The sequence below is a fragment of the Pipistrellus hanaki genome (assembly GCF_964339955.1).
Source record: "Pipistrellus hanaki genome assembly, chromosome: 5".
Taxonomy (NCBI): Eukaryota; Metazoa; Chordata; class Mammalia; order Chiroptera; family Vespertilionidae; genus Pipistrellus; species Pipistrellus hanaki.
Genome location: NC_140507.1, coordinates 86,180,921 through 86,199,194, shown reverse-complemented (window position 1 = coordinate 86,199,194; position 18,274 = coordinate 86,180,921). Strand labels below are relative to the sequence as shown.

Below are 18,274 nucleotides of genomic sequence, written 5' to 3'. Positions count from 1 at the left end.
GAAGTCTAGTCTTTCGTGTGATTGGCCTCAAATCATTTTGTTTTGAGCATTAAAAGACGATGGGAGGGCCCTGGTGGGTGTTGCTCAGTCGGCCTGCACTCCAAAGTGGTGCAGGTTGGATTTCCAGTCAAAGGCATGTACCTGGGTTGCGGGTCCACTCCTTCCCCCTACTCGGTGCTCATGCTAGAGCACCCAGTTGATGTGTCTCTCTCACATCAGTGTTCCTCTCTCTCTTTCTCCTTTCATCTCTCCCTTCCACTCTCCATAAAAAGCAATGAAAAAAATATCATCATGAGGATTCACACACACACACACACACACACACACACACACACACACACGATGGACAGCCTAGCAAATGACCAGAGAGAATAATGTCTAATTACTAGAGGATTTAACACCTAATGGAAACCCACAACAAAGTTTTAAAGTATTCATTGTAGAAAATTACCTCACAGAAAGCTTCAAAAAGTTGTGTTTTTATTCATTGACATTATGGTTTATTAAGTCAATAGGTGAACAAAGCATTTCTTGATGGCTGAATTAAAATGTAAAAAAATGTAGACTTTTCAAGATTAACATTATCTGTGATGGGGAAAGGATTATGCATGCTACAATTAAAAATGTTTATATTTAATTGCTCTTTACATTGATATTGAAAAATACCACATCTCTAAGAGCAAGGCAAGTAGAAGACAAAGGAGTAATAATAAGTGACACATGAAGCAAAGGTTTCGTTCATCAACTCCCAATGTTATTTTTTTCATGGGTTATAAACTAATAAAATGAAAGTGGGGTTAAAATACAAGTCCCCTGGCCGAAACCGGTTTGGCTCAGTGGAAAGCGCATCAGCCTCCTGACTGAAAGGTCCCAGGTTCAATTCCGGTCAAGGGCATGTACCTTGGTTCTGGGCACATCCCCAGTAGGGGGTGTGCAAGAGGCAGCTGATGGATGATTCTCTCTCATTGATGTTTCTAACTCTCTATCTCCCACTTCCTCTCTGTAAAAAAATCAATAAAATATATTTTTTAAAAAAGAACATTCATAAAAAAAAATACACGTGGCTGTACTTTTACAATTCTGGATTGACTCTGAATAATTCCTTGGTACGTCTTAAGGTATTTTTCTCAAGAGCTGCTTTCTTTTGATTTCCAAAGAGACAAGCTAAACAACAGCTTCATGATCCTTAAAAATGGATTAATATCTAGGTCTTAGGAAACAGGCAATTTTTTTAAGCACCTCTATTTCCCTGTTACCTGGACTGGCAAAAATGTAGAAAGGATAATGACAAATAAAAAGCAAAATACATCTAAGAGCAAAGGTGAACATACATAAGAATTCTGGTATGTTTAGATTTCTTGACTCTTGTCCTGGCAGGTAGCATCTCAAGTAGATTTTTTAATTCATTCAATGACTAAAAGATAAAAAGTTTGGAAACCATAGTTAGTATAAATTGCAAAATATTATGTAATCATGATACTTAACATGTATGGAGTTTAAATAATATTAACAACCCTACTGAGAGACAATATCATTTGCTCCATTTTACAGGAGTAAACTTGGCTGAAAGTCCCACAGCTCATGTTGGGTGGAACTAAGAAAAGAATTTAAGTTTCCTGAATTCAAGTTCAATTATTGTTGCAAGTTACTAAATTGTTGATCTGGGCCCAGCCGTGGGACATGCCCACCCAGCACCCCAAACCCCTAAAGAATCAAACTGATATATTTTTTAGATGCTTTGCTCCATTCTCTGTGACAGAGTTAGAAGATGGGCACAATTTCTAGCCTTCCTTCCAGAGTGGCCCACAAAAGGGCTTCAGCAAGCCATGGTACACAGTATTCTGTAAATAATGAGGTGATGCTTCTTGTCTATTCCCTTGCCAGTCCTTTCCTGAGAAGGTCAGTCAATGGAGATTGATTTAATTAATTTTAGAATCTCCCTCTAGTTTCAAGTACAGAAAATATTCATGAAAGAGGAGTAGGAATAATAAGTTTATTCCCTGTAATGTATGGTTTTTGTTGTTACTACCATTTTTAGATTTAGAGATGATTTTTTTTTTCCACTGAAAAAAACACACACACCCTATTCAGAGCAATTGGGTTCCCTCACCCAGCTCACACAGGATTGTATAAAACACAAAAATAATATGTGCAGTACAGTTTCTTGAGACACTTTAAAAGGAATAACATATTTTTCAAGTCATTTTCCCGTCTTCCTCCTCTCTGGCAACCATCAGCTTGTATCTGTATATATTAAGAATGTTTTTGTTTGTTTGGTTTGGTAGAAGGGGAATAAAAGGTGCAAACTTCCAGTTATAAAAAAATAACAACTATATTTTAATAAAAAAGATAATTTTTTTTTAAAAAAGAAATAAAATTATAAAATCCTATAATGTGTTTTTAATTTTATTTTTCTTTCCTGACTACCTCACAAATTACAACTATCATTTCTTAACCAAGAATAAATTTGTTCATCAATCAGGGCTTTTTTTATATGAACTTTTTAATAGGACTCAGTAATCCTTCTTCTGGGTATTTACCCAAAAAACGTGTAAACATTTATTCACAAAGATATATGCACCCCTGTGTTTACTGCAGCATTATTCATGGTGGCCAAGACATGGAGACAATCAAAGTGTCCTTTGATAGAGGTTGGGAAAAAGAAGATGTGGTACAGAAATACTATGGAATACTACTCAGCCATTAGAAAAGATGAAATACGGCCATTCGTGACAACATGGATTGACCTTGAGAATATTATGCTGAATGAAATAAGTCTGTCAGAAAATGCTAAGAACTATACTATATGATTTCACTCATGTGTGGGATATAAAACTGAAATTCACAGACACAGACAGCAGTATGGTGGTTACCAGAGGAAAAGGGGCCAAATGTATGGTGACCAAAGATGGTTTGACTTTGGCATCCTCACACAATGCAACATATGGATCGTGTATCATAGAAATGTACACTTGAAACCTACATGATTATATTAAACAATGACACCCCGGTCAAGTTAATTAAAATAAAGTAAAATGAATTTTTCTTCTCTTACCTTAGCTAACATTAAACTCATCACTACCTTACAGAAATGTAAACAATTTTTAGCACATATTGCAGCAGTCCTAATCTCACAGATGACAATGTAGCCATTGTCTCATTAGTGTGTTAGTTATTTTTGTTCATAATGATAGCTTATTTTTTCCTTCTTGAGGCTGTCATTTTTAACTGTAAAAATTGTGTTTTAATATGTTATAGGACTCAGTGTCACATCTTTCTTACATACGAAATAAAAGTGAGAAAATGTTTGACAATAAAGAAAGAAAATAAAGGTCTTACATCAGAGTCTCTTCTCCGTTATCAGCGTCAGCGGCAGGTTTCAGCGTGCAGGTCACGGCCTCACAGGAAGGATCCGTGCATTCCTTTAAAGCACACACAATGGAAAGTGGGCTCAGCATTTTTCTCTGAGGAATTCGGGCACAGGATGGCAATAGCGTTTCACTTTTTGAACTAAATTATTCTGCTGTACAAGTGGTAAAGGCCTGGGGTAATGGGTTAGTCTAGTAGGAGCCAATGGGAGGAAAAGAGGACATATGTAATACTTTTAACAATAAAGATTTCTTAAAATTAAAAATTAAAAAATTTAAGAGTGATAGAAACTACCTCTTAAAAGGACAAAAATTGAACTATTCAAAGAATCACCCCAAATAAATGTGTCCTGGATGTTATCATGTAAATTCATTTAAAACTTCAAGGAAGAATATTTTTATGCTATAAACACTGAAGATAGAGAAAAAAAATATTTTCAATCTTCAATTTGTTTTACCAAGATTGCATAACACTGATGAGAACTGGTAATTAACACACAGACACTATTCTCATTTATGGATATAAATGCAAAAAACTTAAATAGAACATTAATTAGTTAAGCATAATTTTATTAATATAATAACTCTCAATTACAACTATGTAGTTGCTTTGTTTTGTTTTTCGCCAAGATGCAAGGATGTCTCAACTGCACAAAATAGAGTAACATAATTAATCACATTAAGAAACTTAGAAAGAAAACAACTATTATTGTGATAGATGGCAAAAATTAGGTGGTAAAAATTCAGTAACCATTATGGCATTATTTAAACATACAAAAAAACTGTGAACAGAATTGTGTATCATTATGATGAAGGAAATCTATTTGATATACAGCAAATATATCTAATAAAATAAAGAATAAGACAGGGATTATTTGTAGTCTATATTTATAAGGAAATGGTGGTAAAAGTTATGAGACAAGAAAAAGATATAAAAGTGTAATAATTGTAATATAAATCACATTTTCACTATTTGTAAGTCATAAAATTCTTGACCTGGAAAAAAAAATAGGTTCAACTCTAAAAATATTGGCTAAGTCACTAAGATAGCTGTTTAAAATAATAATCAAATAACATAAAAAGTCATAATAAATGAGAACCAAAGATTTAAAAAAAAAAAACTTTACACATACTAAGGACAACAAAAAGAAAATATTTCAGAATAAACCTTTAAAATGTGTCAGAATTACATGGAGAACTTTATATATAACTTTTCTGAGGAACTTTCCAAGCAAATTATCTTTTATGACAATAGTTAATATTGTGAAAATGCCAGTGGCTTTTAGTGAAATATGAATTTAATGCCTTTCAATCTGAATCCCAGTTGTATTTGTGGGCAAACTGACAAAAAGAATACCAAGAGTTATATGGCAAAACTAACATTAAAGAATTGCTATGCAAATTCTGTATGGATAGACGATAAAGAGATGATAGATATGAAGAGAGTTACTGTAAAAGATATTAAAATGCATTGTATGTTACAATTCTAAAAATAGCATGATGCCTGTGGTATGATATTTAGACAAATAGGATTATCACTTTTATTTTTTTATTTTAAAATATATTTTATTGATTTTTTACAGAGAGGAGGGAAGAAAGATGGAGAGTTAGAAACATTGATGAGAGAGAAACATCAATCAGCTGCCGCCTGCACACCTCCTACTGGGGATGTGCTCACAAGCAAGTACATGCCCTTAACCGGAAAGGAACCTGGGACCTTCAGGTCCGCAGGCCGACAGTGTATCCATTAAGCCAAACCGTTTATCAACTGTGATTACTTTTAAAACCTAGAAAACACTTAAATATATATATTTTAAAAATGGCACATTAGATCATGGGAAACTGGATTATTCACTAAAAGTACTATATGAAGTATATATACTATGTATGCCATTTGCCTGCTGGGATTAGAAGTACCTAGGGTTATGAACAACTTCACTTGTCTCACTTGAGCAGCCATATGGGAGCTGAAGCAATCACTTTAACACTCCATATCTCATTATAATTAATAAAATATTTGGAATATTTGTTATAAATAATTAAGTTATACTATGTAATCTCCTAATACAAATTCAACAGCTTAACATTTCTGGCTAAATATGCTGAAGCACAGAGAGAGTTTGTGCCTTCCCCTTTTTAATAAGACCCCTTAAAGCAATGGGTAAATCTTGCATTGCAATGGGATGATTATTAGATCTGTATCCTTGGAACTAGTTACTCGGCCTTTCTGAGCCTCACTGCTTCTTCTCTCATTTGGGATCACAGCAAAACCTATTTAGTAGTTTTGCTGTGATTAATAGGTTTGTTGTGAATAATAAAGGAAGTGTTATGCTAGTATATACAAAAGCATTATGTAGACTGACACATAGAAAATCTCTTCAAATATTAACTCATTATTTTAGTCTTAAAAGTAAAAGATTGCTTAAAAAAAAAAAACAAAAAAACCACAACAACAACCAAAAAGTTTATGAAACCATGGGCATTTCCATACCTGAAGAGAGCCACAGTCGCATTCTTCCCCTACTTCCAGAAGCTGGTTCCCACACACTGGTCTTGTTATTATGTTTTTAGGAATTGGTGCTTGCAGCAGGCACTTTGGTTTTTGGGATAAAATGTATCTTTCAAAATGTGAGCGGCAGGATGGACTGAAATCTTTTGGGAATTTTGAACTGTAAGCAGAAAACAACCAGGGATACCATGATATACTGTGATACACAAACGTGAGAACCTGACTTGTCTGAAACTATTTCCAGTTCAACGGAAATTCCAAATTTAGTTCTGTCGAGGCCTGCCCTGTGTTACATGGGGGAGGTGACAGAGCATGCTACTATGCTGGTTGGGAAACTGTTTTTTCTAGACACTCAGTTATAGCACTAAAGTAATTTAAATTCCAGCCTGGATTCAGTTCTGTACTGATTGGCAGAAGCTTCACCATTTGTTATCTTTAGCTTATTTAGCCACTGAGCGCTGAGAACTAAGTGATAACAATAACCCAGGGAAAGGAAGTACAATAATTGCAGACTTCCATGTTCTATGTTAGGGAATTAGTTTTATTTTTTATTTTTTCCGCCAAGTCCTTGCAAGCATCTGGTACCAGAAGGTAATTAATAATAGAAAAAATTGATTGACTGACTAGTGATGAAGATAATTCTAATCATCTTAATTAGATACATATTTTAAAAATATAGTATTTAAAGTTAAAATAGCATAGTCACCATACTTATGCTCTATCTTGGTATATTTGAAAAATCTTAAATAATGAGCCCTAATAACTAGTAAAACTTATGCATCAAAAGGCTTGAGGGTGAATTAATGGGATACACAGCCCTTTGGGGGGGAAAAAAAACCCACAAAAAACAAAAACAAAAACACAAAAAAATAAAAACAAAAATATACCCATCCAATTATACACCAATCTGAATTTTTTAGGATTTAAGAAACATGTATTTTTTTCCTTTAGGGTGACAAGGTCTCACCTCAGATATTGACTCATTACACAACTCCCAGACGGACACTTAGTGTTAAATGGAGCATCAGGCATACCAAGGGCATGACCCAACTCATGTGACATCACTCCGACAAGAGCCACATTATTCTTTTTCTTAGCCTTAAAAAGATGCAAACATCTGTTATTTCTTTGTTGATCCAGTTAGCTCTTAATTGATTCTATGTTCAGTAATAAAATGATAGTTTGACAAAAAAATAGTCATTAAATTCCTTTTCCTGCCATTGGGCATTGTAAAATGTGAGTAAACAATTGAAATGGTTGGTTCCTGTGAATCAACCACTGAGTCAGTTCTTAATAAACATTTGCGATGATAATTTCTCAGTAAGCCCTGGTTATATTGATACATTCTTCATAGGAAGTACTAAAAGACACCATTCTATGTATCCAGAGGCCTTCAACTATTGACATTGGTAGTGGTTGGCCACATTGCACCAACATGCATCTTGTGTGACCTCTCTGGCCATCAATACTTTCAGGCCACAGAGAACACCTGGATTCTCTTTCTCTCATAACCTTCCTGCTCTTACTTCCTAATACCAACTGAAGAGTTAAGCCTTCTGGAAGAATCAATGTAAGGAAATATTCGGTTCTTTCATCCAAGGACCATGGTCCATCAGTAGTTTTATGTCTACCTTTATTTGCTGACTCAGCAAATGCCCATTGTACCAACTTTATAAAAGGCACTGTGCTGGTCCTCATAGAGGATATAAGACCCCAGAGAGCTTTACTATAGGTTTACAAACCTCAATAATAGCAACCGAAGTTGGGGAACACATGGAATTCGAGGCTGCCAGCCCGACACGTCGATTGTTGAAGCCAATTCCACTGTAAGAAAGTTACAGGTACACAGTCATAACCTGAGTCTTTAGCACCATTAGCTGTTGCCAGTTATGTTTTACATTTTCATTGTTACCGTACCCTTTTTATATTTACTAGGGTCAAGAAAAGCTTATACTATTCCATAAAATTATTTTATATATATATATATATATATATATATATATATATATATATATATATATGTTTTATTGTTGATAGTATTACTGATATCTCCCATTCCCTCCCCCTTTACCCATCTCCTCTCAGCTTCTCCCCACCCTCCTCCCCACCCACCGCCCCAGGTCTTCACTACCCTATTGCCTGTGTCCATGGGCTATCCATATAAGTATAAAAGTTCTTTAGTTTATCCAAGAACGTATTCCATACAATTATAAAGCTTGAATCAATTTTAGTGATCTCACACAGGTCTAATAATTTCACAAGTGAATTGCTAAGAGTAGAACTTCAAGCTCTCTGATGAGTGGTTGGGGTTGTGTATCTCAACAAGTAAACTCTGCCAAGAAACCTTTGGGGTAACTATTTGCTCTGCCTACCTATGCCTGGCCCTGGCCAGTGTATGCTCACCTGAGTAGCTGAGCATGGTCATGGGGCTTCATTTTCCCCAAGTTAGAGCGATGCCAATTCAGAAAGTTGTCAAAGGTGACGCCTGAGTTGGGTGCCACCTTTATCTTATCACCATCAGACCAGATTTCCATGCCTACCAAGGCCACTTGAACATCTATGGTGTTATAAATCTGTGGAAAGAGCATTTTTCTTCATAAAAATGTTGAGATTTCTTTTACGTTTTAGATCTTTTGCTGACCACAAGTGATGGATACATGTAACTCATTTTGAAAATGAAATTCTCAAAGTTGCCTTTGCTACAATATATATGATTTTACCTTAATATTTATCCTTAGCTGCTAAATTTCTCAAAACTGCTGCCCTTAAACCATTGTGATCCTCCCAACTCCTTAACTTGGTAAAACCATAGGGAAGCCTCAGGCCCCAATGTGGAGTCACATGTTTTCAGGACAAATATCTTACCACATTGAGTAGGTTCATCACACCAAACACAAAGCTTCTTATGGAAGTTAGATTTCCCTTATACAGGTTATACTGTAAAATACAAAATATCAAGCATGATTAAAATCTCAAACTATAGTGAGAAAGTTGATGAAATATAGATGTACACATTTTAAGGAAAATTACACATTTTAATGCAAACAAATGTCCATTTATTCCATAACCTACCTTACATAAGATTTTGTGTTTCAGCAAATTGTATTTCAAATGTAAGATTTTATTGGTAAGATAAAAATTAGGCATTGATGTAAACTTTTAGTTTCTTCCATTTTTACATTGAATAAGACAAATTAATGATTTAAATGTTTTAAGCCAATTCAATCTTATTAAAATTTGATTATAAAGTTAACTAGTTAGAAGCGCTGATTCTGGTATTTTTTAAGTATAGAAATATAACTTGTAAAATATAACTTTGGGTCTACGTTATATTTACATAATATAGTAAAAATTTAAAAATAATTTAATAACCTGTTCAATATTTTCAGTACTGTGCTTGGTCTCCTGTAGGTATTCTGGTATTTAGAATATTTATAATATATGACTATTTTGAATATTAAAGGGGGTGGACGAGCAAAAACTGTTGTTGGCAAGACAGGTAGAACAGATAAGACCATTAGGAGGACAAGCACCACATTTTCAGCAAGAATAATACTGTTTGTGTTTGCTGATAAGAAAACTTAAGTGTTGGCTTAACTTGACAAGAAGCACACATATTTCATACTTACAAAGGCATGATCCAGCACCAAGAAGAGATCAATGTATTTCTCAGCCCGAAGAAAGTTTTCTTCCTTTACACAGAGTAAAAGAACATCGTTAATAATAATCTTTACCCTAAAAGTTGGGAAGCTTATAAAGAGGTTTATTTTTTCTTCAGAGGAAAATTAAATTGATGAATACGTAAATAAATCACAGGTTTTCCTGTACCAGTCATTGCTGAGCATAACAGTCTATTACACGTCATTACCGAGCCTATGGAAAGAAATGGTGACATAGGAAAGCTACTTTTACCTCTGAGTTACTGAGTGACCTAGCGGTCCGAATGCGGCCTTGTTTTCTGCCAACATTTTTTACCCCACAGGTGTGGTTAGCCGGATCTTTTTCCTCCTGGTTATATGTCAGGACAGCATGTTCTTCTTGGTCTGTGCTTTTCAGAGGCTTGATCATATATCTTTGATCACGATGTGTGAAGAATCCCCTGTGAAACAGAGACTCGTGTTTGAGGATTCTCTGCCACATTTGCACGTACTGACCAGAATGGATTAACACCTCTCCCTCCATCCCAAGCTCACAGACACGGTACTGATTCATTGGCTTTTGGCTATTTTTTTTTTCCAATTTAAGAGATAATCAGTATTTTTCAATACTAAAATAGAACCTGTTTTATTTACTCAGAGAACTGTGAACAATAATTACTAAGATGAAGCTATACCAAAGTAAAATTTGTCCATACATGTAGCATATATTTCTTGACACATCTTAGAAAAACAAGGGAGAATAAACTAAAGGAGTGTTTAGTGAAGAGAAAGAATGATGAGCAGAGTAGCCAGAGGAACAGTTTGGAACTAGTAGTTTAAAGAATTCCACTTTGTAGTAATAAAATTCTTCCAGAAATAGAAAGTTGAATCCATATGATGGAGTATTACAAAGATTACATAACCATTTAAGGTTTCATTTGTGAAAGTATCTTATAGTAAGGGAAAAGGCTTCGATGTTGTGGTATGTGAGAAGAACAATTATGTGCGTTTAATTTCATATTTCAGCCACATAAGAGGTATATCTGTCTATGTGCAGAGAAAGCTGCAAACGAGACAAAATGTTAACAATAGTGATCACACAGAGGTAACATTTCATGGTGGTTATTTTCTTATTTGGTTTTTCTTACTTTCCAAAGTTTTCCTAATTGGTAAGAATTACTATTTATTTATTTATTTATTTATTTATTTATTTATTTATATTTTATTGATATTTATTTATTTATTTATTTATTTATTTATTTATTTTACAGAAAAGAAGAGAGAGGGATAGAGAGTTAGAAACATCAATGAGAGAGAATCATTGATCAGCTGCCTCTTGCATACCGCCTACTGGGGATGTGCCAGCAACCAAGGTACATGCCTTTGACCGGAATCGAACCTGGGACCTTTCAGTCAGCAGGCTGATGCTCTATCCGCTGAGCCAAACTGGTTTAGGCAAGAATTACCTTTTAAATAAGGATAAATACCACACACACATACACATTTTTTTTTAAAGTGTGTGTCATCATGACAATTGCAAAGTAGACTCTGACAAAATGAAACAATGTCTTCAGGGAGCGGGATTGGTCAATGTGAAAATGGATCCAGATCTCATCAAGGTCCATAGTATAGCATCGTGTTTAAATATTGTTAGGACTAACTTTTACTAGATCTGCAGATTATAAAATGATTGTAAGGATGATACAGTCAGCATACTAACGATGGAAGCATTTAACCAATATAGTATCAGACACAATGTCCAGGAAGACATTTATCTGTATAATACAATGATGGTTGATGTTTAATATTCTCAGGAGTAGTTCTTACCTCAACCCATTACAAGTACTAATGCTGGCAACAGAATTCTTATCATTCAGGATGTGTCCTGTATAGTAGCAGTGTTCCTATGGTTGGAAAAAAGAAAAAAAAAATTAACTATAAGAATAAATAGGTTACAATTGTGGTGGAAGCTGTTATCTTGAATATGTAGGAAAGGTCTTTGAGTAGTGACTGTGGCCAGACCAATTCCAAGAAATAAACACAGTGGGAACCTCAGAGGTTTTATGAACTGCTCCACCACCAACCCTGGAAATGAGCCCTATTGAATGACTGGGCTGTCTTTCTGATGCTAATGGCACTAAAGGAAAGTCCAGGAAGGCTGAACCTGAGTGGGCTCCTGCTGAAAGTGGACTCTGCATCCGAGAAGTAGCCAGCTGGCCTGGGGTCCACATCACTCCCAGAGAACGTTCAGAGTTGAGGGACAACTTGTGAGAATTTGGCTCCCTTTGCTGACTTCCTAAGACACTGTACATACCATATTAATTAAATGGGATACATGTTTTTCTAGATTCTAGAGTTCTTAAAACACCACATGACCCTCTTGAGCCCTCATAATAATTGTTCTCCCTTACTGTAGTAATTGCTGTATTAGTGGAATTTCTTTACTATCATCAAAATCCCTGAGAATTTCTCTATAACTAGAAATTTAGGAATTTTGCTCAGGTGAGATCCATCTGAGCAAAATAGGGGTCACTTGTGTAGAGTGTTTTAAGAAAGCCAACGAATAACCTCCTATTAAAAAATAAACTGATTTTTCTCAGGGTTGACATTCCATTAGTGTTTTCATTTCCTTTGGAAGAAATCTTGTTATCATAAACACTTTCTCATAGAAGATTGTACCACATGAAAATATCAGCCACTGCACTTGAATATGAATTAATTTATCATCAGATACTTTCCTTGGAGGTCAGTGTTAGCAAGAATCCAGACAGATGTACATGAGATGAGAATTTCCATGTGAGTAGGAAAGAAAGAGAAATTTTGTGGCAGAAGTCTTATCCGTGGTATTTTTTAGAGATACACACATTGGAGATGCTATGGGGGTGGCTCTGAGAAACTCACTTAACTTGGTAATACTCCCTGAGTAACCTTTATGTAATCTTTTTCTGTTCTTTCTTTGGCATTGATTATTTATGCCTGACATCTAGGCCTTGGCATTACTTGTAGGGTGGTGGTTTAACCAGATATACACTATATTAATGAAATAATTTATATTCCATTATTGACTTCAGGATAAATGCATGTGTCATCAGAAAATAGTAAATAGTTTCAGGACATTTTAAAACCTATAGAGGAAACTATTTTTAACGTATAGACAAGACAGTTTAGGAAAAAAAGTAGACTTTTGCTTGCTTCAAAAAATGAAGCAAGTGGAAGCCTCCTAATACTCCTACCTTTTAAAATGCTGACTATGCTTTTTAAATCTGTTGACTCATTGGATAGATAAGCAACTGCTTTCAAGTTCTTCAAACATTTTTTTAAGTTGTTCTTGGACTTATGAATCTTACAGCATAAGTGACAGATCCAGAAAGAGTCCCAGAAAGCGTTCAAAACCTACCATGTCCTGAGGGCTTGTGGTGATTTCCTCTCCTCTGGGTGAGTAGTAAGTTTCAGTGTAGTCTGGCCCCAGCAGATGCCTGTAGAGAGCAGAAAGTTGCATAATACACTCCCTGTAGTAATATAGGATAATTAATATTCCTGACCTGATTGATCTCTGGCACTAAAGCAATAATGTCTACACTGAGAAGGTGTTGACATTCTGACCCACCGATCTTTTTCCAACATTGGAACTCTGCTGCTGATGCAAATCAAAGCATTAGCTACTATACCTGTTAAATCTGAGAGAAGAAATGGCCTTGGCTGCCTTGTGACTGCAGATTATTTATGCTCAAAATGAGTTATTTGGGGATTCTTTGCACAAAGGACAGATGCTTCACAGAGCTCCAGAAGGGTACTGGGTCACACATATGCACAAAGGACCACTGCATTCTGAGAGAATTTTACTGACTGCTATAGAACTCAGGGACGCCCATCCCTGGGATCTACCTGAAGGCTGTGCACCCTGAATGAACGTGGGGCATTCATTCTTATAAAAGTAATGGAAAGTCATATCAAAGATTTAAGTGTATTTGGGTAGAAAAGAATTTCTGCAAATTCTAAGAATCAGGGAAGAATGTCATTTATATGAGCAGCTCTCTTTGTTTTACAATTTGCATGTCATTTCCTAGGAAAGCATCAACATATCTGAGATAACATTAGCACAAATGCATCTAAAACATCTAAAACTCAATGTACTTGATGTCCTTTACCTAAAATTACACTAAATAAGGTCTCGAGATTTATTTTTCCATATTCTCTTAATACAAATCACTGATTAAACTTTGAGAAAATTAACTTACTTGGTTTTTTGTAGGTAGAGAACGACTTCTCCATTTAACATAATCTGATACTGAAGTTCAGGTTCATATTTTTCCTTAAAAATGTAATTATACAATATCAATTTATATTTCTGAGTCTAGCTAAAATAAACACAATATAATAATATATGTCATATAGAAGAGTAATTGCAAGTACATTTAAGACAAAAAGCATATCTCTCGTGCCTTAATTATATGTAAAAGTAAATATAAGTTGTGTATTTAGATGGATTTCAAAAAAGTACAATAACACAGTAATGATACTTAGAACTTAAACTAATCTGTAGTTTAAACTAATGTGAGATAGGGACTAATCATTTGCCCTGTGTACAGCAGACAGTCACTAATGGATCACTAATGGGTTAATAATAAGGCACATATTTTATTACAATAAAATTAAAACCATATACGCTATAGAAAATCAACTCCAAACCTGCTAATATATATATATATATATATATATATATATATATATATATATATATATATATATACACACACACACACGCCTAAGTGACTGGCTGACCATCTGGTAGCTAAGACATGCACTGAGCAGCAGGGGGCAGATGCTCAATGCATGAGCAGAAACCACAGGCATGGAAACATATAACAGACTAATGAATCTCAGAGGGAAGGAGGGATGGGGGAGGGCGAGAAGAGATTAATCAAAGATCTTATATCATACTAGAGGCCCATCTGTGCACTGGTGGGGTCCCCTGGCCTGACCTATGGGGATTGAGCCGAAACCAGCTCTACAACATCCCCTGAGGTGTCCCAGATTTCAAGAGGGAGCAGGCCAGGCAGAGGGACCCCACCAGTGCACGAATCCATGCACCCAGCCTCTAGTAGTTATATAAAGTAAAAACTATCAACTGATGGAAATATTTGCAATAATGTAATAGTAAAGAAAGGTAATATCCTTAGTACATTTAAAAAATCTTGTTAATAAGATAATGTTCAGTTATCCATTATAGACAAAATAGCCAAGGGAAAGGCAATTCATTTGGGAAGGGGAGGAGGGGAGGAGAAAGGGTTTGAGGAGCTTGGCAAGGAATATTGTCAAAAATGGCTGCCTTTCCTGGGCTCCTTTTTTTCTCTCCCTTCCCCCCATACCAGAAACTTGAAGAAAAGCCTAAGAAGCTTTATTCTTTCCGATCAAGTAAAGCAGTTAACACCCTTTCTGGTGCTTAATTGTAAAAGCATTCTAATAAATTCCATGTTCTCTCCTGGATGAAGATTAAACCATGAGATGTTAACTATGACATCACTTATATTAGTTAAAGGCTCTTTTTGTTTCTTCAGATGATTGTAAAACCCACAGTCATTTACATTACTTACCTCTTTACCATGTGTCTCTGTCTGGTTGTTCTGTATGTCTCTTTTGTGCAAAATGTGCAGTTTTTTAGGACGAACTACCTCATAGCCTTCAAATTCAGGTTCTTTCCTTATGGCTGTTGCTAAGGAAAGAGAGACAATAGTGATATAAAATACTGAAGGAGTTTGTTTTGGTTTTGCTTGGTTGGTTTGTTAAAATGGCATGGGCGACCGTATTCTCATTGAGAAAATAAACATTAAAAACAAGTTCTTCTTTCTACTGGAACTTGGAAAACAAAGTTTTTTCCTTTTGCTCTCCATTTCCTGACCCCTGGTTCTGGAAAGACATAATGATGATAGAACAATGCTTTGGACAACTCCCAATATGTATAAACTCTGGGCCACTGTGCCCAGAAAGGGCAGGTTTTGAATTAGAATACAATTTATGGGAGCCAGGAATTCTTCCTGTAGTAATCCAGTTTCTTCTTCCTCTATTGTCCTCTACAAAATTGTGAATTGTTCTTTTAATGTTCTCAGTGGTCTCTGTATTTCTTTTTATGTATTTTGCTCTCTGCAGTGCAAACCCTGACTAACTCCCTCCCCCGAAAAAATCAAATATATCATAGAGCCCTAGCTGGTTTGGCTCAGTGGACAGAGTGTTGACCTGTGGACTAAAGGGTGCCAGGTTCTATTCTGGTCAAGGGCACATGCCTGGGTTGTGGGTTCAATCCCCAGTAGGGTATGTGCTGGAGGCAACTGATCAATGGTTCTCTTTCATTATTGATATTTCTCTCTCTTCCTCTCCCTTCCTTCTGAAATCAATAAAGAAATATATTTAAAAATATTTTATAGACAGATAATTCTTCATTCTACTAACAGTTATTTTATTTCTCAGTGCAACAATAAACCATTATGGTCTTTCATTAGCATTTGCTCTCAGACTTTAGATTTCATAGGAAATAATGTTTTTGTTATTCTCAGTTGGAACAATTTTAAACCATAAAGAGCTAGAAGAAAAATTTTATGTAGACTAAAAGTTCTAGATTTACTTGGAATTACATTATGTAAAGAATTTTCTATTTTACTTGCATATCGTAAGAAAATAACAGGTTGGAGCCAAAATTTGGACTTGAATCCTAGCTAAATGACCTTGTAAGTAATCTTGTAAAATTTACTTCAATTGCTATCATTTTATTTTCCTAAAGTAGAGGTTGGTATAAATATCACATAGCATAAACTTTATAAAATGATTTAATACCAGGTGGCAGGCACACCTTCATCCATTTTTTTTTCTTTACTCATTCAATTATCCATAGAAACTCAGTTTTGTTTTAAGTGTTTCAGTTTTCATAGAAAGTGTCAATGGTTAGAGACAAATTCTCACTCAATGTTGAGAGTCAGTGTGACTTTAGGCAATTCTATACCTGGCCGATGTGGACAACCTGAAGGGAAGCAGTAAGTCATAAAATCTCTTCTAATGAACCCTCAAAGTTCTGCTGTGATGCTATCCTAAGAAGAATTCACTATACATGAAGAAAAGAGCATGCATAAATATACTACTAAAAGTCTTTATCAAAAGAGAGTATAAATCCTATTATGGAAAGAGTTCTGAAATTGAAATTAGAGTGGGTTTTAATAATATCTAGTCCCAACTCTAATACTAATTGGTCAGTTGGTCAATCAGTTTTTAATTTTGCTTATTAATGTGATTATGTCTAACAACTCTAATTTTTACTTAAAAGTATTCCTTGTCATCAACCCTAGTGCAGCACTTGAATAAATTGTTTATTTAGGTAAATTACTGTCTTTTTACAGGGTAGTTATATTACAGGTAATGTTATTTAAGATAACATGGATGATGACTAGAAAATTCTTGAATTCTGGTCTGGAAGTTAATTATCTGCTTTTATTACAAAACAAAATATAGAACTTGTAGGATCGTGGAACAAGATAAAATTTCAGAGACATCCTAATGAAATTATTATGCTAATCACAACACCTTGACAATGAGCACAATTTATGTAAATTGAGTAAATATATTAAAATACAAATGGTCGTGATGTTTGGGTCATATGAGCATGCCACTTTCTTAAGGGTACTTTAAAAATGCATTAAATAATTTGACTTTTGTATAAAATGTCAATATATCAGCACTTACCTTCAGTTTGTACAATGAGCCAGAGGACAGAGAGAAGGAGGAAAGACATGTTGGCGACTGCAGCTGACTGAGAAGTCCCACACAACACGAAGATGTGGTCTCTCCAGCTATTTATCTTCCCCTTGTTATTACAAATTGAAAAATAACTCTCAAACTTTACTTGTGAGATTGGGACACGTTTACTAATGGCGTTGAGAAATTGCCAAGAAACTGGAGTATCAAGATCATGAGAATGTTCCTCACTGAAGAGATGTGTTTATGTCTGTGGTATGGTCTGTTAAAAATCACTTACAGACAGCTGCTGGTCCTGGTGCCTTTAGAACAGCGGAAATGTACCAGCTGAGACTTTTATGCCCATGTACATATTCACATAATTGTCAAACTAACTGAACCGTCACCCTTGTTCTTCTAGAACCTTACAGAAATTGATCTACAAAACTAGAAAACAACTCAGTAGTCTCTATGTATTTTGTGAAACTGGCACAGAAAACACAAAATTAATAAAACAAGTAGCCGGCAAAGTTACAAGCTAGCATATTGTAATCTCTCTGTCCTTCAGTCTCCTTTTCTGTGAATACGGGATGATGATAACAATACCTACCTCAAGCTTTTTATAAATTCATACTAGAGGCCTAGTGCACGAAATTTGTGCATGTAGTGGGGGTATGTCCCTCAGCTCAGCCTGCACCTTCTCCAATCTAGGATGCCTCTAGGGATGTCCGACTGCCTGATCCCACCGGGATCAGGTCTAAACGGGCAGTCAGACATCCCTCTCACAATCCAGGACTGCTGGCTCCCAACAGCTTACCTGCCTGCCTTCCTGATTGCCCCTAACCACTTCTGCCTGCCAGCCTGATCACCCCCTAACCACTCCCATGCCAGCCTTATTGATGTCTACCTGCTCCCCTGCCAGCCAGCTTGCCCTCAACTTCCCTCCTCTGCCAGCCTGGCCACTCCTAACTGCCCTCCCCTACAGGGTTGATCACCTCCCTTGAAGACCTGGTCCTTCTCAACTGCCCTCCCTAGCGGGC

At 35.6% G+C, this 18,274-nt stretch overlaps 1 protein-coding gene across 1 annotated transcript; it reads right to left on the bottom strand.

Annotated features, from left to right (window-relative positions):
• Window positions 1-459: 459 nt before the first annotated feature.
• On the bottom strand, window positions 460-17,367 carry ADAMDEC1 (ADAM like decysin 1). The gene is made up of 14 exons (XM_084883263.1): window positions 17,244-17,367; window positions 15,110-15,228; window positions 13,754-13,827; window positions 12,913-12,991; window positions 11,343-11,419; window positions 9,790-9,976; window positions 9,507-9,569; window positions 8,743-8,814; window positions 8,281-8,450; window positions 7,620-7,701; window positions 6,845-6,975; window positions 5,860-6,037; window positions 3,340-3,422; window positions 460-1,414 (listed from the first exon to the last, which is right to left on the bottom strand). Exons 1-14 carry the CDS (start codon window positions 17,290-17,292, stop codon window positions 1,408-1,410), a joined length of 1,371 nt encoding a protein of 456 aa, XP_084739389.1. The 5' UTR covers window positions 17,293-17,367; the 3' UTR covers window positions 460-1,407.
• Between the last annotated feature and the right edge of the window lie 907 nt (window positions 17,368-18,274).

Bases quoted from the DNA above. Each gene is read 5' to 3' on its own strand.
- ADAMDEC1 (XM_084883263.1), bottom strand. From the start codon at position 17,292: ATGTCTTTCCTCCTTCTCTCTGTCCTCTGGCTCATTGTACAAACTGAA. The intron at 12,992-13,753 runs GTAAGTTAATTT...TGCTCTCTACAG, and splicing joins CTCTACCTACAAAAAACCAA to GCATCTGCTGGGGCCAGACT. The intron at 8,815-9,506 runs GTAAGTATGAAA...TGTATTTTACAG, and splicing joins TGGTGCTGGATCATGCCTTT to TATAACCTGTATAAGGGAAA.